General features: G+C 43.2%; 1 protein-coding gene across 3 annotated transcripts in view; it reads right to left on the bottom strand.

Annotated features, from left to right (window-relative positions):
• LOC126175380 (gamma-aminobutyric acid receptor subunit beta-like) overlaps positions 1-22,896 on the bottom strand; it is a 324,059-nt gene that overhangs the window by 173,266 nt on the left and 127,897 nt on the right. For all 3 annotated transcript variants that reach the window (XM_049922151.1, XM_049922154.1, XM_049922153.1), the window contains exon 2: positions 18,595-18,707. In XM_049922151.1, coding sequence (XP_049778108.1) covers positions 18,595-18,707 — 113 coding nt within the window. The remainder of the gene's footprint in view (positions 1-18,594; positions 18,708-22,896) is intronic.

Here is a 22,896-nt window from a genome sequence, read left to right as displayed (position 1 = left end):
ATTCCCACTATATCTAACTTTAACCTATCCATTTCCCTTTTTAAATTTTCTAACCTACCTGCCCGATTAAGGGATCTGACATTCCACGCTCCGATCCGTAGAACGCCAGTTTTCTTTCTCCTGATAACAACATCCTCTTGAGTAGTCCCCGCCCGGAGATCCGAATGGGGGACTATTTTACCTCCGGAATATTTTACCCAAGAAGACGCCATCATTTAATCATACAGTAAAGCTGCATGTCCTCGGGAAAAATTACGGCCGTAGTTTCCCCTTGCTTTCAGCCGTTCGCAGTACCAGCACAGCAAGGCCGTTTTGGTTATTGTTACAAGGCCAGATCAGTCAATCATCCAGACTGTTGCCCCTGCAACTACTGAAAAGGCTGCTGCCCCTCTTCAGGAACCACACGTTTGTCTGGCCTCTCAACAGATACCCCTCCGTTGTGGTTGTATCTACGGTACGGCTATCTGTATCGCTGAGGCACGCAAGCCTCCCCACCAACGGCAAGGTCCATGGTTCATGGGGGGGTAATGTAGTAATGATGTATAGGAAAGTCCGTCGCCCTAGCTGAGTGGTTCGATTCCCTGTACTACCAAAGATATTTCCTTGATGGTACGGGATGCACTTAGTCCCTCAGACCCGTGGTGCCAACTGAAGAGCTACGTAAGCGAATAGTAACGGCCCCACGGTATGGAAAGTCTGCAAAACAGCGGGTACAGCGGTGAGCTGACCACATATCCCTCCATACCACATGTGCATGACCTCGCGAGGCAGAGGACGACGTGGCGACCGGTCGACATCACTTTTAGATAAAGAAATGAAAAATTATTATCTCGAATCTCTTAGGTAGCACACCATTCAGTTTTACTGTTCCATGATATTGAAGGCTTCTCTGTTTGAATTTTAAACGTAATTTACAGTTACAGATACAAGTATGTAAATAGAGCTTTCTGTTCGAATAAAGAAAATCGCCACGGCCGATGTGGCCGAGCGGTTCTTGGCGCTTAAGTCTGGAACCGTGCGACCGTTACGGTCGCAGGTACGAATCCTGCCTCGGACATGGATGTGTATGATGTCCTTAGGTTAGTTAGGTTTAAGTAGTTCTAAGTTCTAGGGGACTGATGACCTCAGATGTTAAGTCTCATAGTGCTCAGAGCCATTTGAACCATTTTTTGAAGAAACTCGAAAATTTGAGAAAGTCGAGTAGGATGAGTTGACAATTATCATTTGCACCGGATTGTAGCCGCAACACTGCAACCCACGCGAATGCTTTTAGTTATCATGCCAGAATAGTTATACACTATCTGATCAAAAGCATCCGGACAGCCCAATGATTAGATGTCACGAGAGGAGGACCAACCTTTATAAAAGGAGGCGGGGAGTATTGCGTTCTGAGCAGGGAAGCAGTAACAGCAGAATGGGTCGATCAAGAGAGCACCGTGGCTTCGAACGTGGATTAGAATAGGTTTTGGTATGTCCATCCTTGTGCCAGGAGATCTGGGGGACTTGTGACTTTCACTATTGTGAGGAAATGAAACACTTACTGCCGTCCTTTATTGTGTACCTACCAGTTTCGGCACTTCAGGCCTTAGTTGATGCTGAAGGGGTTATCACGTTCCATATATACGATGCATCAGTGGCCAACAACTGGTTTAAGCAGACTACCTGTAACTATGATGTCTCTCCAACTATCAACTGTCTACTCACTGAGTGTCACTTGAGTAACAAATCCATCTGGTACATTTCAGACCTTCTAAATCTGCCCGACTGAAGTGTTAGTGATGTGACTGTGTAGTGGATATGAGAAGAAACAACCACTGATAAACCATAACCAGGCAGACCTCATGTATTAACGGACAGGGATTGTCGAGAACTGCAGAGCGTGGTTGTAAAAAATCACATGAAATCAGTGGAATGAATCACTCGAAAGCTCCAAAGTGCTGCCAGCAGAACACCTAGCACAGTGACTGTGGTGCGTAGCAAGTTAAAAAGAATGGGATATAATGGTCGAGCAGCTCCTCATAAGCCACACATTACTGTAGTCTGTCCGCAGCTCGTGGTCGTGCGGTAGCGTTCTCGCTTCCCGCGCCCGGGTTCCCGGGTTCGATTCCCGGCGGGGTCAGGGATTTTCTCTGCCTCGTGATGACTGGGTGTTGTGTGATGTCCTTAGGTTAGTTAGGTTTAAGTAGTTCTAAGTTCTAGGGGACTGATGACCATAGATGTTAAGTCCCATAGTGCTCAGAGCCATTCGAACCATTACTGTAGTCTAACCTAAGCAACAGTGACTCCGCTCGACAGAGGAAGAATGCAAACGGGTAATTTGGAGTGACAAATCATGCTACAGCCCGTAGCAATCCGGTGGAAGGGTCTGGTTTGGCGAATGCCTGAGGAACGTCATATGCCAATATCGAAGGGCGGAGATTATGTGGTATGGGGGCGTTCTTCTTGATTAGGATGTGGTCTCTTCATTTCACTCAGAAAAACGCTAAATTCGGAAGGATATGAACACATTTTACAGCACTGTGCTGCACAGGAACAATTAGGAGATGATGACTGCTTGTATCAGCATGACAATGCACAGTACCATAAAGCACCATCTCTGAGGCAGTGTTTATGGACAATAATTTTCATGATATGGATTTACCTGTCCAGAGTCATTACTTGAACCCAACAGAATACCTCTGGAATGAGTTAGCACGTCACCTACGATTCAGACATTTTTCCTTATCTGGTTGCAGCTCTCGAACACCAATAGACTGCCATTCCTCCTCATATATTCAGTTGCCTCATTTGAAGTGTACCCAGCAGAGTTCAAGCCGGCGCAAAGGCCACACCTCATATTAATGTCATTTAAAAAGTGTCCAGATTGTTTCTATCAGATAGTGTAGCTAGCGGTAAACTGCGCCTTACGACATATGCACCGACTGAATTTCGTTACTGGATCTATTGAATGTAAGTATCCTATGGAAAATTTTAAAAATATGAAGCAGCTTGAAATTTCCTAGAAGGGCATTGATAATCAAAAAGGACATTAACTGACGATTGTTCTTAATTTAGATTACAACTAACATCTCTTGTTTCTTTATTGTGACTTACAATAACTTCATTTAGAACACGAATTATTGTGTTCTGTTATGCAGCATACTCTATCTTCTCATGTTTTAAGGAGCGTTGGCTCTTTTTAGCCGAACACCAGGCGAACTCCTAGTAGTGCAGAGGGGTTCCCATCTGGGAATAAATTGATGAGAATTATTTTAGTTGCTGTAGAACACGATGATCAGAACCGCGGGATTGTAACTATTTATATTTTTTTCTAGGACAAGTGCAAAAATCATCACAGAAAAATAGAATATCATTTTTTCTTGTTTTAGTCGTCAGGCAAAAGACTAATTTGATGCACCTCTCCGTACTAGCCTATGCTATGCAGGCCTCTTCATCTATAACTTCAGCAACCTACATCCACTTGCACCTTTTTAAAATAGTAAAGATTTGATCTCCCTCTACAATAAACTTCCCTCCATAGCGAAACTGACTTTTTCTTGAGGTCTCAGGATGCATCTTGTCAAACAATCTTTCTCTTAGCCAATTTGTGTTAAAAGTTCCTTTCTCTCCAACACGATTAGCATCTCTTAGTTATTCATTCTACCCAAGTAATTTTCGGCACACTTGAAAAGCTTTCCTTCTTGTGTGGAGTATTTAATGTCTACGTTTCACTTTCATATATGGCTACACTCCAAATAAGTACTTCCAGAAAATGCTTCCTGATAACTTAAATCTGCATTAAATATTAGCAATTAGTCTTTTTCACAAGCGCTGCTTGCTATTGTCAATCTGCATTTTATAGCTGCTCTTCTTCAGCCATCATCAATTAGCTTTTTGCTCTAATAGCAAAACTCTTCTATAACTTTTAGTGCGTCTTTTCCTAATTCCATTCCATCAGCATCGCCTGATTTTTTCGACAGCTTTCCGCTATCTTGTTTGACTTTTCATGTAAAGATAACCGCTCAGGGGTAGATCTTAGGCCTGTCGCGACTGACCGACTTTTGCCTATAATGCAGTAGGAGGAGCGATCTATGATCGTGGGATATGTGTTCGGCATGTCGCCAATCGCACCACCAGTTATTACCAATAGATGAATCCTGGTGACGCTGCTGCTTTTTTATGCAAGCAACTTTTTATTTGGCCTCAGGAGGCCGAGTGGACCCCGTTCCATGCCTCCCATCCTGAGCAAAAAACGTGAGGAGGCACCGGGAATCGAACACGTGTCCTTCGGCACCGAAAGCAGTGACGGTAACCTCTTTTTTATGCTTCCTCTTTTTGCTATCTACGTATCTAACTAAGTTTAGTATTAACAAATGAAACAAAAATCAAAGCTACCTCTACTTGGCACCGCCACTTTCTCACTACCATAAAAAAATGAACTATCCCTTTAGAGACGTTGCCCCTAATATTTTTCCAATAATTCTCTCAAGGCGATAGGATCCCCGGTTCTATAATCCGTTAATCCGATAGCTTGGGGGCGGTGTCTCGTAGCATATTTTTTGTTTGTGATTAGATACCACGTCGCGAGCACGGTGGCGGTCCCCTCCGGCTGTGGAGGCGCTCAGTTGACATTAATCGTGTGTGTGTGTGTGTGTGTGTGTGTGTGTGTGTGTGTGTGTGTGTATATTTGTGTCTGTGTGTATCACAAGTGATGTGTTTCATGTGATCACAAATATCTTCGTTTATAACGAGAAGAACAACGGCATAGTTGTATGTAAGAGGGGCTGAGGTAAATGATAGACAAAGATTCTGGATGGAGCGAGCGAGATGGCGCGATGGTTAGCACAATGCAATCTCTTTCGGGACGATGACGTTTCAACCTCGCATCCCATCATCCTGATTCAGGTTTTCCGTCATTTCCCTAAATCGCTTCAGGCAAATGCCAGGATGGTTCCTTTGGAATGGTGCGGCCGATTTCCTTCCCCGTCCTACTCTAATCAGAGCTTGTGCTCCGTCTCTAATTACCTCGTTGTTGACGGGACCTTAAGTACTAAACTCCTCCTCCTCCAGATTCTGGATTGCAAAAAAAAGGACTCTTAATGCCAACAAATCTGTGGTAACGCTTCCAAAAAACCACATTCTGCATATTGGCTAGCTCTAGCGTGCCTGCTCCACAACGCACACTGTTAGAAACTTCCTGGACGAGCAAAACTACCTGCTGACAAGGAGATCGTACGGACTTCCCTCACCGTTTAGATTCATACTGACAGGATGTCTAGGGCACGACTAGATCTTCAAGATATGTAAATAGCCAGAAGCAACTGTTCTCGAGAAAATAAAATTTGAACGTGTTACACGTCTTTATATACTTCGAATGGTCGCTAGTAAACAAGGATTCCGCAGCCAACCGAATAAGAGCGCAGATTCATAAGCACGAGGTGTGTGGATCTAAGGTAACTTCCGGTACTCCTTTTTTATTTCATTACCACGTAATTCTAGTAACAGATAGCGTGGTAGGTCGCGAAATTATTTGATGATCGAGAACCGCTTACAAATGTAGCCGACGTTTCTTTTGTAGTAGACACACTGAAAAAAAAAACATGTACAAGCAAAGATTTGGCGTTCACTACAAGTGTTGTATGATGCAGTAATTATTGTTTGCCATGTTCCTATGATCAGTATCGTCCTGATTTGTACTGTTCTCCATAGGTTGCACATTACACTTGCCACACATGTAGATGAAATAAGATAAAGAAAACGTCTACACCGATTTGCTTGAAAATTCTTGTGTATCCATTTTTTTCAATATAATTACGAAAACGTTTTTTCTCCTTTCTTCATGGTAAAGATTATGAAAATAATAAATGAATCACTAAATAGTGTCAGTTTGCAGAGTCATAAGAATTACGTCGGAAGAAAAGAAAAATGCAGCCAGGGATATTCGATCGACGTACCTCACGTGCATTAAACTAACAAGCTAACACGCTCGGCTTCTTGCGCAGTGCGACCATGCAAAATACATAACTACGTGTAAAATTATCAAACTCGATTTTCTCGAAAACGGTTGAGAGTTGCATCTTTCTATTTACATACGTTGAAGTCGTTGTCGTACCCTACCCATCTTGCCCATATGAATCAAATCGGTGAGGGGAAATTCGTACTGCCCGTTTGTTAGCCTGGCTGACTCTCTGGGAAATGAGTTGTCCAGGAACTGCCCGCTACCGGCCCTAAAGTTGTGAGGGCAAGTCTTCAGTGGAGCTTTGACAGCCGAATCGGTAGAACTTTTTCACGCGAAAGGCAAAATTATGGGCTTCGGTCCCGGTCCGGTACATAGTTTTAATCTGCGAATAAGTATTAAAACATCGAAAATGCCACCGCAAAGTGAAATTCATTTTGCGGTACTTTATTTCTTTTTTCAGCGTCGTGGGAAGAAATGTCACGCCAAGCTGGCGAGATAACTGGCGGCAGAGACGGTTTCGTGTCTGCCGCTGTTCCGGCTAACTCATTGTGACCGACATGGTTTTTTAACACGGTGACTGTTGTCACGGCTGATTAGACTGTCGAGGTCAGGATCTCAACGGACGGATCACAATGCCCTGTGCGGATAGACTCCTAGCTGACGGCTAATTCATCGGGTCAGACGAGTGTTCGAGTGTATAGTTTCTCATCGATAAAATACTCTTACAGTAGAGTTGAACACGAATTTTGAGGCAGTAATGTGAAACATGAAGCAAATTTAAGCGGTATCGTTTTAACATCACAGCACATGTTTTTGTGAATGAAACTTTTTATTCATCTTACGCACGAATAATTTAAGAAACTACGTATGATTACAAAGTCTCTGTTTATACAGTGTCTGGATTTTCACATTACAATGTCTTCCGTGTCTGAAGGAACAGACAATGTTGTTCATACGGTGTCTGCATTTTCACGTGACATAGTGTGAAGTCCTCTATGAAAACATGTACAAACGGATCAGCCAAAACATTATGACCACCTAACTCACCATCTTTGGCTCGGATAACAACGTCGACGCTTCGTGACATGGAAGCAGTGAGGCCTTGGTGGGGCACTGGAGGGAGTTGGCATACATCTGCACACACAGGTCACCTAATTCTCGTAATACCGAGGAGGGGGGCTATAAGCTTTGACACCACGATCAATTACATCACAGAAGTGCTCGACCAGGTTCAGATCTGGCTAATTGGGAGGCTAGCACATCAATTGGAATTGGCCATTGTGTTCCTCGAACTACTCCATCACATTCCTGCCTTATAACATGACTCATTATGTTGAAGAATGCCGCTGCCGTCGGGAAACACGATCGTCATGAAGAGGTGTGCGACACCCCTTGGCCGTCATGATGTCTTGAACGAGCTCCACTGGACCCATGGATGTCGACGTAAATGTTCCCCAGAGCATAATGGAACCGCCGCCAGCTTGTCTCCGTCCAGCAGTGCAGGTGTCAAGGAGCTGTTGACGGATTCGCGCCCTCCCATCGGCCTGATGAAGAAGTACTGAAGTTCATCAGACCATGCAATGCTCTGCCACTGCGCCAATGTCCAGTGCTGATGGTCACGTGCCCATTTCAGTCGTAGTTGCCTATGTCGTGGTGTTAACATTGGTACATCCTGCGGAGGACCACCTTTAGGAGTTTCCGGTGCACTGTGTGTTCAGACACAATTTTATTCTGCCGAGCGTGAAGCTTTGTGTTACTTCCACCACAGTTGCTCGCCTTTCCTGTTTTACCAGTCTGCCCAGCCTACGACGTCCGACATCTGTAATGAGGGGTGGTCACACAATCCCACGACGTCTGAACGTGGATTCACCTTGGTTTCGCCATGTGTTGAAGACACTCACCCCAGCAATCCTCGAACACCCGACAAGTCGTGCGATTTCCAAAATGCTCTCGCCGAGCCTCAGGGTCATCAGAATCTGCCCTCAGTCAAACTCAGATAGATCGTGCGGCTTCTCCATTCTACACGCGGACAGCACGCTCATTGATACTACAAGCACTGTGCGTGTGTCTGACTAGCAGTCGTTCCTCGCCAGGTGACCCTGCTATCGACTGGACGGGTTTATATCGATAGTAGGTCGGTGGTCATAATGTTCTGGCTGATCAGTGTATGGTACGTACACCAAATACTGTTCAAAAAGAACTTGTCAATAAACATCATAAAAACACCATAAAAATAAATTTTGTATGACGACGTTTAAAATCTAGGAAATCGACATGTGTCACATCAGCTTACGACAGGCGTCTTGGGAGAACAAGAACGACTGCTGAGATGTGCTAGGAGGTGGCGCTTACATGTGGGAGAGACAAGTTACAGGGGCGGCTTGTAGGTGCCAGCCAAAGCAAGTGATGAGATAGATGTAGGCGCTGGTTATGTCGAGGATGCGCATTGACTCGTCTTTTTGAGCTGACAAATGGAGTAAAACGTTTACTCACAAAATTTAAATCCGATCTAGTAAAGCATTTTATAGATGAATGATGGATTTGTCGATTTCCTTGTTTGAAGTATTTTTAAGACGAAGAACGGATTAACTGGTTGGCTTTTTTCGATATACTCAACAAATTCAACGAGCTCACTCTTCAACTCAAATGTTCTGGCAGAAACATTTCTAATGATCTTGAGTAACTAAAGGGGTTTCACAAGAAAGTCGTAGGGGTACACGGTACCCTCCGCCACGCACCGTACGGAGGCTCGCGGAGTATCTACGCAGATGTAAATGTAGAAAGTACCATAGTGACTAAAAAAAATGTAGAAAGTTGTATTTTGGATCGAAAAATTTGTAATTTGTGGTAAAGTTCTATGGGACCAAACTGCTGAGGTCGTCGGTCCCTAGGCTTACACACTAATTACACTAACTTACACTAACTTACGCTAAGGACAACACACTCACCCATGACCGAGGGAGGACTCGAACCTCCGACGGGGGGAGCCGCGCGAGCCGTGACAAGCCGCGTCACACCGCACGGCTATTTTGGATTGATTGCGTTAATAAAGGCAATACTGCGGATTTACCAGCCGTGATGGAACATAGTGGACAAAATGAAGTTAGTATTGCTGATGGACTTCTGTAAATAGTCGCATTCCACCTACAAAAACTCAGCTTTTAAAATACCTTCCAGAAATTGAGAAAGACGATAATACGCAAGAATGGATTGCATATCCGTTTTGCACCACCCATATCAATTCCACAGTTCTTCCCGTAAAACTAGAAGAAAGTCTTTTGGAAATGTCCTTTGACAGCTGACTGAAAATAAAAATCGAAAACATGCTAGTTGGTGATTTTGGTCTTTTTCACACAAAGAATACACTGATTAGTGACACTGCCATTACACCACTTCATTCCCCACTGCTCATCTATGTGAGCAAGGTTTCTCTGCATTGACAGCAATGAAAATGGAACAAAGAAATCGCCTGAATACAGAATCACCATTGATACTCTCACTAACGAAGATTCAACTGGTATCCAGAAAACAAGCTCAGACAGGTCAGTAAAGTATACAGATCCATGTGATTTGTATGTGTGTTTGTGTGTGCGTGCGCGCGCGCGCGCGCGCGCGCGTGTGTGTGTGTGTGTGTGTGTGTGTGTGTGTGTGTGTGTGTGTGTGTGTGCTGTCTGTAACGTAGTACGTGTATTTATTGCATACATTTGTAGCATAGTCCTCCATTTTGTAGTATTTGATAAGTTATGCATTTTATAATCTACTTTAAATTCGGTTATTTATAATATAGGAGTGCAGGCTGGAATGGAAAATTGTCTCTAGGGGTACGTGGAGCAAAAGATTGAATACCTCTGGTCTAGTGTACGCCTTGATCGGCCTAATAAAATATTTCGTGCTGGAAGATATCAGACGCATTTCGGGTAAAGTCAGCACTTTAACGGCTATCACCATTACCAACATTTACTTCTACTAAAATAAGTACTTCCAATAAATGTAGGTCACATTTAGCCACTTCGGTGAAATACTTTGTGCCAATATTAATCGATGACGCAGGTCTTACAATAAGAATTTAACCTTAGCAGTAACAAAGTATACCAAGAGGGGAGAGGATAGTTTGTGCTCACCATAAAAAAGTTAAAAAAGAAGATTCGTTAATTGTTATTAACAACATAAATTTTAAAGAGGTACTGATGCGTAAATAGGGCCCAGAACCTGAAAATATTTTTTAGTACACTATTAGCAACATCAAAGCGTTTCAATAACGCGTACAACCGAACTGGAGGTACTTTACGATCACCACGAAAAATATAACATACAAATTTCGTATGTCATTCACTGTGGAAAGCGACATCTACTGCTATGATTTACACTTTTGGGTTATGTTCAACTGAAGAATTTCTAACGTTTATGGAATCTGGTAGAAGAACCAATTTAAAATGACAGATATTTTTTTCAAAAGTTTAAAATATTAAGTAGCTGCCTAGATTACAATATTTTCAAAATATGATGCGTTGTTTTATGAATGACGTTATACGTTCTGCGAATTAACTGATTTATGTATTTTGCAACTGCATTAATTACGAAACAAGTGTCATATTACAACCAACGACCACGTACAACTTGCAAGAAAATAATCGGAAGGAAGAGAAACTGGAGGGAAAGCTTATTAAGAGACTCACAAATTCGTAACAAATCTGATTGTGCCCTCAACATCTATCAAGCTAGCGAATGCTGTCGTATGAAATGACAGCCAATTATTTTCAAATATGAACAGCAACTGCACAGAACTGAGTGGCATATCACTAGACTACTTGCAACTGGAAATTTCTTTCTTTCAAAGGGTTTGAGTGAGCTCTAATGGCGATATCGTCGGTAATTTTAAATTTATGATATTGATGGCAGTAGTAATATTTCTAATAGCTTCGTTTATTTTTAATCGTGTTTCTCTTGGAAGGCGAAATAATGAAAAGAAATCTGAATATTAGTGAACATTTCTGAAAAGAACAAGGTATTGTTACCACTTTTGTAGTGAGGTGTGACTGCAATGCTTTTGGATCTTCAGACGCAAATAAGAAGGTGAAGATACCGAGAAACTGATATGAATCCCTCTAACATTAGTAACATAGCTGCGAAGTATGATGCCATGCAGCTGTTCTGTTTCAGGTGTGTAACAATTAAACATGTCTTTGTTGTGATACCTCGAAAGAGCAATATCAGTTCGTTATAACTTATTAAAACATGTTCTTCAGTGGCAGAGATTTATACTTCCTGAATAGACAAAAGTGCATGAATTTCGTGCAGTGAACCGCGTGTAGTACGTCCCGCTACACCCCCATGATCAGAAAGCCCTCACGAAAATGCAAAAGCACTTAATTTTCATAAACTAAAGAAGGAAAAAAAAACTGTCACATTTTATGAAGATTGCTGATAATGGGAAATTATAATATAAACTCGCACTTCCTGGAAGTGCCGTACAGTATCTTTCACATAGGAGTGTTTAATGAATCCAAAATTAATGAATTTTATCGGTCGTATCTGGAAAATACAGATAGTATGATACTCAAAACCCGGCAATGGCACGCAGATCCTAAGAAGACTAAAGCTAACTTACTCGTCACCTGTAGCAAATATTTGCAGTGTGGTCTACGATTCAACCATCCGTACACTGCTCTGCAAAACTTAAGGACGAGATAGATAAAATAACACGACATATAAATAATTCGGTGGAAATGAAGTGTGGGAGCATGTTGCGCGAGAGGTCTCGCGATCAAGCACAAAATGCTGGACGTCACACAGTGAGGTCAGCGTGGTTATGACGGCAGTTGAGGCTGGCCCCGCAGCACGAGGCATTTGAAGAAACGAGAAAACAGAGTGTGTGTGTGTGTGTGTGTGTGTGTGTGTGTGTGTGTGTGTACGTGTGTTAGTGAGCCTTAACGGTGGACTGTGGTGGTCTTCGTTACATTACTCGTAGACAACATCTGGATGACTTCACACGGGGAAGAATCATCGAAACGAAAAACTGGAAGAAGAACGAGTGTGATGGGTATAATTCAAAAATTTGTGGTATTGCTCACAGCAGTGTTTCAACAGCAACATATGACTGCTACATTGTGCCACAGGCACTACATTTAACAGGACTGCACGGCACGCAATATCAAGCTCGACATGGCACGACGACTGCTTGGCGGTCCCTCTGCCAGTCGACCATTATATTGGGTTCTGTTGACACCCGCACGTCGACGGTACCTTTTGCGGTGGTGCCAAGAGAAGAGAGACTGATCCCACGAGGATTGGGGTCACGTGTTTTTCTCGGACGAGAGCACATTTAGTCTGAGGAGTGATTCTGGCCGTACCCTATGGCGGCAGTTGGGAACACGTAATACACCCAGGAACATTGTCGAACACGATCGTTTTGGTGACCCAGGCGTTATAGTGTGTTTAGTATAAGGCTGAATGGGCATATTGACCTCCAAATTGTTGAACACGGTACATTCATCAGTCAGCGCTATTGTGACACTACACGTCCTTCACGTGCGTCTTTCCAGGGGTGCACTTGACCCTAACTTCATTTTTAAGGATGACAATGCGCGACTGCATCGAAGAGCGCAGGTGCAGGGAACACGCGTTGGGAAGACGTGCTGTAACACGTCCACACGTACCAGAAGTTGTCAACCACGCTGTTATAAGAATGGAACACCCTGCCGCAAGGACAACTTTCCGGCCTCGTGGTCAGTATGGGAGCACGCTGCGGAGCATGCATTGTCCCTTGCGGTGATCACACACTCTATTAACAGCCACGTCCAGCATTTTTCATGTCCAGGGGACCATCATAAATAGTTTTGACTGCAGAATAACTGTTTTCTTTGAATAAAAATGTCATTTCAGTTCGTCTCACTGCGTATTTCTTCCAGTTACCTTCTGTACAACACTGTAGCAGTTCTTTCTATGTTTGGTCCAAGTTTCATCGAACTATGTTACTTGGGAGTGACACATCATGTGGAAATGACTTGGATCGTTAACTTTTTTAGACCCGTGTACGTTATATAATGTAAGCTTAATGACATCACCGTAGTGTGTATGTGAAAGACAGTACCATATGTAATGGAATGAACCGTATTCTTGAAAGTGGATTACAAGGTGTGAAGCCAGCTTATGGTGGGAGACGCCTCGTCTGTTTAAGAAAGACGGGCGGTAAGAAAATATTTCGTTTGGAGTCACAGGTAGCTAATTATCTGGGTTCACAGTTCAAAGGCGTTTACTTTCAGATGATACACCTGTAGTGAAACCCAATGCTATTCCGGCTACAGTAATATGGGGAGAGATTGACGTGCCAATTACCAGTCGGCTGTCACTTTCACTGCGTCTCGTTTTAATCTGAAAAACAATGTGTGCCGAATACACACAGGTTTTTATAAGTGTGAGTGCAATCTCTCTGAACGAAATATCCGATGCTGGTTTGGACAAATACTTCACGCGACAGCCTTCAGACAAACTGGGTGTCACAGGCGATCCCTTCTGCTCTGAATTACGAGTACTCCCGACTCTTAGTGGGAAACGGAGATTTCCTGATGTCACACCATACTCAATGCTTTACGTGATGTATGTTCTAAGCAGAGCAAAATTATTTTTTTTTTGGTACAAATTCACGTATTTCCCGCTGTGGAAAAGTTGTATGGGAAAATAGCAGTGGCTCAGAGTGGTTCAAATGGCTCAGAGCACTATGGGACTTGACATCTGAGGTCATCAGTCCCCTAGAACTTAGAACTACTTAAACCTAACTAACCCAAGGACATCACACACATCCATGCCCGAGGCAGGATTCGAACCTGCGACGGTAGCAGACGCGCGGTTCCAGACTGAAGCGCCTAGAACCACTCGGTCACACGGCCGGTTAGCAGTGGCCAGTGTACGGACACGTTCCATTGACTCGTTGTACATAGATGAGCCTAAATGTAATGACTGCTTACTACCGCGCAGCTGAATGCCAGGTGGTGGATATGCGGGCACGTGCCGCATTAAGACGGAAGCACAGACGGATGAGAGATCATTCTAGCGACGATAGGGATTGCAAATGAGGAAATACACTAAGTATGCGATTTTGCCAAAGGGCAGATTGCCTGGGAACGAGCATTTCAGAAACGGTGAATTTGGTTAGCTGTTCGCGTACTACTGTCGTGAGTACTTATGGAAAGTGGTTGGAGGGTGGTGAAACCGCAACTGGAGGACATGATGTGGGACGTCAGCGCCCCGTCGCAGAACGTGGAGATCGGAGGGTTAAGTGAGGACAGGTGGCGATCTGTAGCAGATCTGGCGACAGAGCACAATGCTGATGCACACATTATTGAATAAGGGATCCCGCAGCAGGCGAACCTTCCTGTTGACCCAACGAAACCGCCGATTACTATTGCTGTAGGCGCGGGACGATTGTGAATGGACCGTGGATCAATAAAAACTTGTCGCTTAGTCGGATGAATCACGTTTCTTGTCACACCCGGTGGACGGTCGTGTTCGGATAGACCACCAGGCAAACGACTGCTCGTAGCAAGCACCGCACGGACAGACGGAAGCCGGTAATGGCAGTATTATACAATGGAGACACAATGAGAGCTGAGATCTACATGAAGATTATTGTGGACCATCTGCATCTCTTAGTGATTATATCTTCACATATGACCATGGCATCTTCCAACAGGTTAACTGTGTGTGTCACAAGGCCAGAATGATCCTAAGTGGTTTGATGAACATGATAGTTCATGTTTTGGTCGAAGCAATCGCCTGATACGAACCCGATGGAAAACATCTGGGACTCCATTGTGCAGCCACAAACCACAGGCCCTTAATTTAAGTACATAGGCATCTGGTGCCTTATACTTCCAGATACCTACCAAGGACTCGTCGAAACCATTTCATACAAACTCGTTGCTTTACTGTGTTCCAAAGGTGGACCAACATACTCTTAGGCGGGCGGGTGATATGTTTAGGGTCACGAATGTAGATGTGATGGTTTTCAAGGTACAGCTGACGACGGAATTTTTAATAACAAGTCGATCGTGTATGTTCTATTAATACTCACGATGAATAAAGTGCGACCTGAGAAAACCTGTAATCTTGACGCAATAAAATGCATTGCAGCAGCATGCGTCCACCATCAGCAACGATGGGGAGATTAAATCAAGTTGTCAGTCTTTGACCCACTTTGTAGTGTTATCCAGATCTGACTCGATATTTGGGCAGTTCTTTCCGATATTACTTCAGTATAGATAAATGTGTCATTTGCAAAAAGTCGGAGATTACCATTAATGTTGTTTTCCAGATCATTAACACACAATATCAACAGCGAGCACTAAACACTTTTACGCGTGTCGATGACCCACCATCCGAGATAAGGAGCTGCACCCTCACTGTCAATAAATCCTTAATTCAGTCACAAATTTAGCTTCATACTCTTCTGAGTTCTGTAAAAATTCTTGGTATTTCCATATGTGATACACAGTATATCTAACTTATCTTGACACCTCAACTAACATGAAGTCCACAAGCAAAATAAAACATGTTTCAAGTGAAAGTTGTTTAACTACGTGGGAACATATTAATCAACAAGTTCACCTTTTAGTAACTTTGTTTGTTACAAAGATATGAACAGCAGAACTTATTTTTTAAATACCATCCTCTTCCAAAGACTTATTCAAAAACATATCATGTATTCACATAAATAAAACACTTAACTTGATCCTAAACAGAAACAGAAATCTTTAATACCGTTTTATAGTACTGTAACTCACTGGGAAATAAAAAGGGGTAAAGAGTTCAAAGGTACTAAAAATGATGACCATGGACAGCGATACACTGGTCAACACTTTGAATGAAAGTTCGTCGCATCTTTCAGTGTTGAATGCTGAAGTGAATTAGAGACAGGCGCGATACCTCCCTGCATATTCGCTGGACTTTTTAGGATATCGCAATACACTTCTTTTATGCATCAATAAATGAAAAAGTCTAGAGAAGTTACGTTCCTGGATGAATTACGTGTTGCCACCTTTTGCCGTATGAGAGTAAGTCCAGCGTCGTCGAGCATGATCGTTTTGGTGGTCGAGGTGTCATGGTGTGGGATGTCATAATGTTGCATGGGCGTACTGAGCTCCAGACCCTTGGACACTCTCTATTCAACGTTATCGTGACACTGTACTCCTCCGTCACGTGCGTCTTTTATTGAGTGGATTCGGCCTTGACTTCATTTTTAGGGAACACAACGAGTGACCGCATCGAACAACGCTGGTGGGGGAGCTCTTGGAACGAGAGGATATTAGGCGAATGAACTGGCCTGCCGGTTCCTCCCGACTTAAATTCCAATAAGATCGTGCGGGATACGTTGGGAGGCGTATTTCAGCATGAGCTCATGAACCAATGACCATCCATCAGTTGTTAACCGCACTAGTGTAGGAATGGAACGCCCTACCAAAACATCTCCTTGCCAACCGCGTGGCCAACATGGGAAGACATTAGAGAGCATGTACCGGCGTCCGTGGTGATCACATACCCTATTAAGAAGTACGTCCCGCCGTTCACGAATCGCGGTGACTTCAGTGTGATTATTGCCTCTGAATGAAAACGTCATTTCTGTTCTCATTGCGTATTTATTTCAGCTGTACTGTACTGTACAGGGCTGTTACAAATGATTGAAGCGATTTCATAAATTCACTGTAGCTCCATTCATTGACATATGGTCACGACACACTAGAGATACGTAGAAAAACTCATAAAGTTTTGTTCGGCTGAAGCCGCACTTCAGGTTTCTGCCGCCAGAGCGCTCGAGAGCGCAGTGAGACAAAATGGCGACAGGAGCCGAGAAAGCGTATGTCGTGCTTGAAATGCACTCACATCAGTCAGTCATAACAGTGCAACGACACTTCAGGACGAAGTTCAACAAAGATCCACCAACTGCTAACTCCATTCGGCGATGGTATGCGCAGTTTAAAGCTTCTGGATGCCTCTGTAAGGGGAAATCAACGGGTCGGCCTGCAGTAAGCGAAGAAACGGTTGAACGCGTGCGGACAAGTTTGACGCGTAGCCCGTGGAAAATTGGCTCATGCCACAACTGGAGACCGACAGCGCCGACTTCATCTTTCAACACGATGGTGCCCCACCGCACTTCCATCATGATGTTCGGCATTTCTTAAACAGGAGATTGGAAAACCGATGGATCGGTCGTGGTGGAGATCATGATCAGCAATTCATGTCATGGCCTCCACGCTCTCCCGACTTAACCCCATGCGATTTCTTTCTGTGGGGTTATGTGAAAGATTCAGTGTTTAAACCTCCTCTACCAAGAAACGTGCCAGAACTGCGAGCTCGCATCAACGATGCTTTCGAACTCATTGATGGGGACATGCTGCGCCGAGTGTGGGAGGAACTTGATTATCGGCTTGATGTCTGCCGAATCACTAAAGGGACACATATCGAACATTTGTGAATGCCTAAAAAAACTTTTTGAGTTTTTGTATGTGTGTGCAAAGCATTGTGAAAATATCTCAAATAATAAAGTTATTGAAGAGCTGTGAAATCGCTTCAATCATTTGTAATAACCCTGTACTATACTGTATTTTACTATACTGTAGCAATTCTTTCTTCGTATGGCCCAAAATTTCATTGGACTATTTTACTTGACAGTGCGACATTATGAGACGTCCTTAAGTTGTGTACATCAGAGTATGTCTACCCATATTGCTAATAAGGAGACATTACTGTAATTACAGTTCTAGTCGCACACATTCTTCACACTCAGGTAACTTTCCTACCTTCGTCGGTGTATATTGTATCCGAACAAATCTTCAGTCGAAGGTGGTGACTGAAAATCGGTGGTCATTTCCCTTATGTTTCCATTTATTTATGGCGGCCGAGTCCCAATGCTCTGCTAGTGCAATAGAGTCAATTTTCTGCTTCGTTTTTAATCACGCCATATTTACGTACATGGCACACTGTGATGCGTTTTTGAACAGGTGTAGAGAAGAGGAGGGGGTTGGGGGTTGTTTTTAGGAAGAGACCAGACTGCGAGGTCATCGGTCTCATCGGATTAGGGAAGGACCGGGAAGGAATTCGGCCGTGCCCTTTGAAAGGCACCATCCCGGCATTAGCCTGGAGCGATTTAGGGAAATCACGGAAAACCTAAATCAGGATGGCCGGACGCGGGATTGAACCGTCGTCCTCCAGAATGCGAGTCAAGTGTGCTAACCACTGCGCCACCTCGCTCGGTAGAGAAGAGGAAGTGGAGTACCAAATAAAGACGTATTACTGCTGAAATCTTCGCAACGAATAAAGTTACAATAAACTAAATCACGCTGTTTACTGTCACGTTGGAAACTGAACAACATTTGCTTGGTGTATTCCTTGTTTTGCTCCTGGACAAAAAGTTGTTTGTGTTGCTCAATATAAATGGGACGTTCAAAATCGGTTCAAATGGCTCTGAGCACTATGGGACTTAACATCTATGGTTATCAGTCCCCTAGAACTTAGAACTACTTAAACCTAACTAACCTACGGACATCACACAACACCCAGTCATCACGAGGCAGAGAAAATCCCTGACCCCGCCGGGAATCGAACCCGGAAATGGGACGTCCTAAATAGCACGGAGAAAGAGGTCGTTGTTTGCTAGCCCTTACCCCCGAAGTTGGGCCGAAGACGGATGTCGTAGCCCTCGAGGAGCCGAGATATTGTCTGCGTGACGTTCTCCAGCCGGTCGGAGGCCGTCGACCCCTGGTACTGGTCGCTGCTCCTGGGAACAGAACAGGGCATCGGAGTCGTTAATGGGCCTGTCGGAGTAATGCAGGAGTAGGGCTTGCTGCTAACGTTCTAGTTTCTCCGTGAGATTGTTTCGAGGCTATTGCAATGTCTTTTACTGCTAAAATTGACACCGTGGGACGCAGAAGGGTGGTGAGGTGGTGATGGGACTACCTTCTTGCAGAAGCGTTGTTCACCATCTTACAGCATGAATCAGTTTTCTGTACTAACGTTGAAATGGTTTCTAGATGAAGGGCATAGTCGGTCTCCAATCATTGTTCAAATGACCTAGTGCAGGGTCTGAGGTCATATTTACATTCGTGCGCTATTTAAGGCTGCGCACAAGTACGTGTAGGGGAAGAACACAGAAGGAAAACGGCTGTAACATTTCCAAAGGAATCATCATAACTAAGCCAGCATACATCATGACTGTTTTAAGGAAGTATGTAAAACCTGACTCAAGTTGACCTGACGAGGGTTTGAACACTGCATTTCTCGAATGCGAGACTAATGTCCTAACCACAACGCCATCTCTCTCGGTCTTGTAAACAGACACTCAGCAGAAATAACCTCTAGTAAAACAGCAACAAACTTCTATTATCGTAGTCAAATATGAAGGGTGAATTTATTTTAAGCTTTGGTTATGAAAGTACCGTAAAAAAGGTATTGTTGAGAAAAGCATTGTGCTCGCAGGCTGTCACATGAGGGGAGCATGTTTTGCTACTGTGAACCGTTGCGTTGTGTTCACGTGATCAGAGAGCGACACGCTGGTGGAGACGCTGCAGAGAGGAACGCCAGCGTGGCAGTCCGAAGAGCGCAGTCACAAGGAATCGGAAGGCGCCGACAGAGACAGAGGGACGAAAGAGTGGCAGTACAGAAACGCACATAAACTCTACCCAAGAAACAGTTCTTCGCAAATACGCAATAATTTTCTTCGTGGCTAGTTAGCAAATGACGTGCTGCAGAAAAAAAACCGACGAAAAAGAGCACAAAAGACCGGTGTATAATAATGCAGCTCATTTAGAGATGTAATTTTAAGGTGAGTGTCTAAACAAGACAAAGCAAATTGGACATATTGTAATTATTAGGCCTATAACAGTTAAATTATTATAAATTTGAAATTGTACTTTACAGAAATAAAAATTTGACCCACAGAAGATGACACATAGGTGTCAAAACATGTCTGGGTAAGTATGAAAAATAAACTAATTGTGTTAGTATAAGGCTGGTTTTCAAAACAGCCCAATTTATAAATTGCAAACACGGAAAAACATTAAGAGGAGCTTCACAAGTGGCTCTGAGCACTATGGGACTTAACATCTGAGGTCATCAGTCCCCTAGACTTAGAACTACTTAAACCTAACTAACCTAAGGACAGCACACACATCCATTCCCGAGGCAGGATTCGAACCTGCGACCGTAACAGCAGCGCGGTTCCGGACTGAAGCGCCTAGAACCGCTCGGTCACATCGGCTGGCTGGAGCTTCACACCTTAGTAAAAAGGGTATCAGTTGAATGTATTATTCAGTAGCAGCATATCAACAGTAGGGGCAGTTACAAGGTAGTGGGACGCGGTGAGTGATGTTCGTACGGTGGTGTGAGTGGCGATAATGCCGCTAGTTTCGAGTACAGTATGTTCTACTTGGACCGTTAACCTTGAATTTACGCACATAACGGTGAGTACTGATTAATAGGAGAAACATGAGCAATTTATATACATTTCGTTAAGGAATTAGACGGAGCTGTATTTAACTGAGACATTCTAGAGTAATTAATTATTGACTTCTAATCCCACTGCACTTAAAGCTCTTTAGAATTGACTAAAAGAGATAAAAAGTATATAAACTTTTGTCTGTGAAAGTAATTTACAGCGTAACACTTACACCAGGAAACTTTGTTTGTGCAGCTGCAATTTTTAAATATTAAGCTTCATGTTTAGGGACAAAGTACTACGGGCGTGTGTGGTCGTCCCTAAAAAGAAACATCACAGACTAGACCTCATATTTTAAGGAGACAATAGCGCACTTGCAAGATATCGGGCCCAGCGATCGACCCTGTGCGAAAAGTTTGGCTATAATTCTGTCTGTACATAGTTATGATCTTCAAAAAGTACTGATTTTAAATACGTGCGCAAACCGGATGTTTGTCACTCGCTCCGTCCCACTGCAGCCGACTAATGCCAGAACGCGAAGTTTAGTAGAGCCGAGTGATAATCAGAGCCCTATTTGCGGAATGTCGAAGGAGAGGGGAAATTGGGAGAAGCAGACGTTTGCTGAGCGTGAACGCGTTTTGAAATCTTGCTCGAAATGGCCGGTACTTTACGTGAAAAGAGAACATAGTATATCAACCTCTACCACATACATAATGAATTTGATTTAAGCAACGGAAGTATTATGAAATTTGCAATCCTTCCGATTTTTACACTGCATTTGTGAATCGAAACAAAGTATTTTTCAAAGCAAAGAGATTTCTGGCACCAGTTGCAGGCTACAATCCGCGTACTTTGACACAGAGAACAAAGCGACGTACAGCAGTTGGACACAAAGCGTGAGAAGTCGAGTGGAGCGAGTCACAAACAACTGGTTCGCGCACATGTTTAAATAAAAGAAGGTCATAACTGTGTACAGTCAGAATTATAGCCGAAATTTCCTCACTGGGTCGATGCTGGGGCTGATATCTTGGAAACGTGCCTTTTTTGTGCGTAAAATATGAAGCAAATTTGTGACGTTTCCTTGTGAGACGAAGAGCGGGACAAAGTGTCCATAGCACATCCCGTCTTGTCACGACGTCCATTCCACTAAAGTTTCTCAACAAAGGAGTGGTAGCGTAAAACGTTCTCATTGCGCATACTTGCAGTCATTTCTTTATGTAATAACGGGAGAAATTTGGTTTATTTGTGCGTCTCAGTTTATACACTACATAAAGTAAAAAAATGAAATCTTTTGTCAACTGTTTACTTCTTTTCTTTAAGTGTTTCATCTAAAGGGAATAACAGCAGGAATCGAGTCGTGTCGTACCATTCATTGCACTAAAGTGTTCGGTTACAATGGAAAACAAAAAATGGACAGGTGCGAGTAAGACTCGCGCTTTGAGACTTCCGTATGAGCTCAACTATTTACACATACAATTCATTCGATCGGGAAGTCGAGAACCTCGACCCTTTTTGCCTGTAATCGACACTGATACTACAAAGATATCGGTTCCAGGGATCCCAAGATTTTCGAGAATGTTTTAATTTCAGTAAAATAAATGTGACATAAAGTCACGCAGGAGGCAGGTAATTATAGTTGTCAGTTGTTCTCCATTCAAGTTGACTGGTTCGCAATGGTAAAAGTCAAACATCAGCCAACGAACGAGTTTATTGTTCATATGACTCGTTTCGGAATTAATGCATCATCAGATATCCAGAAGCGATTACTGCACGTAGATATGATGCTTCACATACAACTTGAAACGCCATATTTTCGTGCCGTAATCACTCCTTGAGATCTGACGATGGATAAATTCCGAAACACGTCATATGAGCAATAAAGTCATTCCTTGCTTGATGTTTGACTTCTACCATTGCTATACAGTCAGCCTGAATGCAGAACTACTGATCATTAAGAAGTCGAGAAGCTTATGAGATCTGACGTAAATTAATAATGCGGATAATAAGATTAAAACTATATGGAATATTGTCAAACGGGAGACGGGGGGCAGCCTGACAGTGCACAGCATACCATAGCAATAAAGCTAAATGATAATGTGAGTGATAATTCACAAGTCGCAAGTATTTTTAACAATCACTTCCTGAATGTAGCAGCAAAAATAGGGTTAAAGGGTTCAGTTGAAGATGCAAAAAAATATGTTAAAAATGCCATTCCCAAGGATTTTAAGCTTTTAGAAATAGCACCTACATCCCCCACTGAAATCAAGGGAATTATAAATGTACTGAAAAACAAGAGCTCATGTGGTGTTGATGGAGTCTAACAGAGTTTTGAAGTGTTGTTATAATTTAATAAGTGGAGTCCTTAGTGATATATGTAATGCTTCGCTGGCACAGGAAATTTTTCCAGACAGATTGAAATACGCCTTCATAAGAAAGGGGACAAGAGCGACTTAAATAATTATAGACCAATCTCATTGCTGACTTCATTTTCTGAAATATTCGAAAAAGTTATGTATTCAAGAGTAGGCTTACA

Source organism: Schistocerca cancellata, chromosome 3 (assembly GCF_023864275.1).
Source record: "Schistocerca cancellata isolate TAMUIC-IGC-003103 chromosome 3, iqSchCanc2.1, whole genome shotgun sequence".
Classification (NCBI taxonomy): Eukaryota; Metazoa; Arthropoda; class Insecta; order Orthoptera; family Acrididae; genus Schistocerca; species Schistocerca cancellata.
This window is presented reverse-complemented; position numbering and strand designations above follow the sequence as displayed.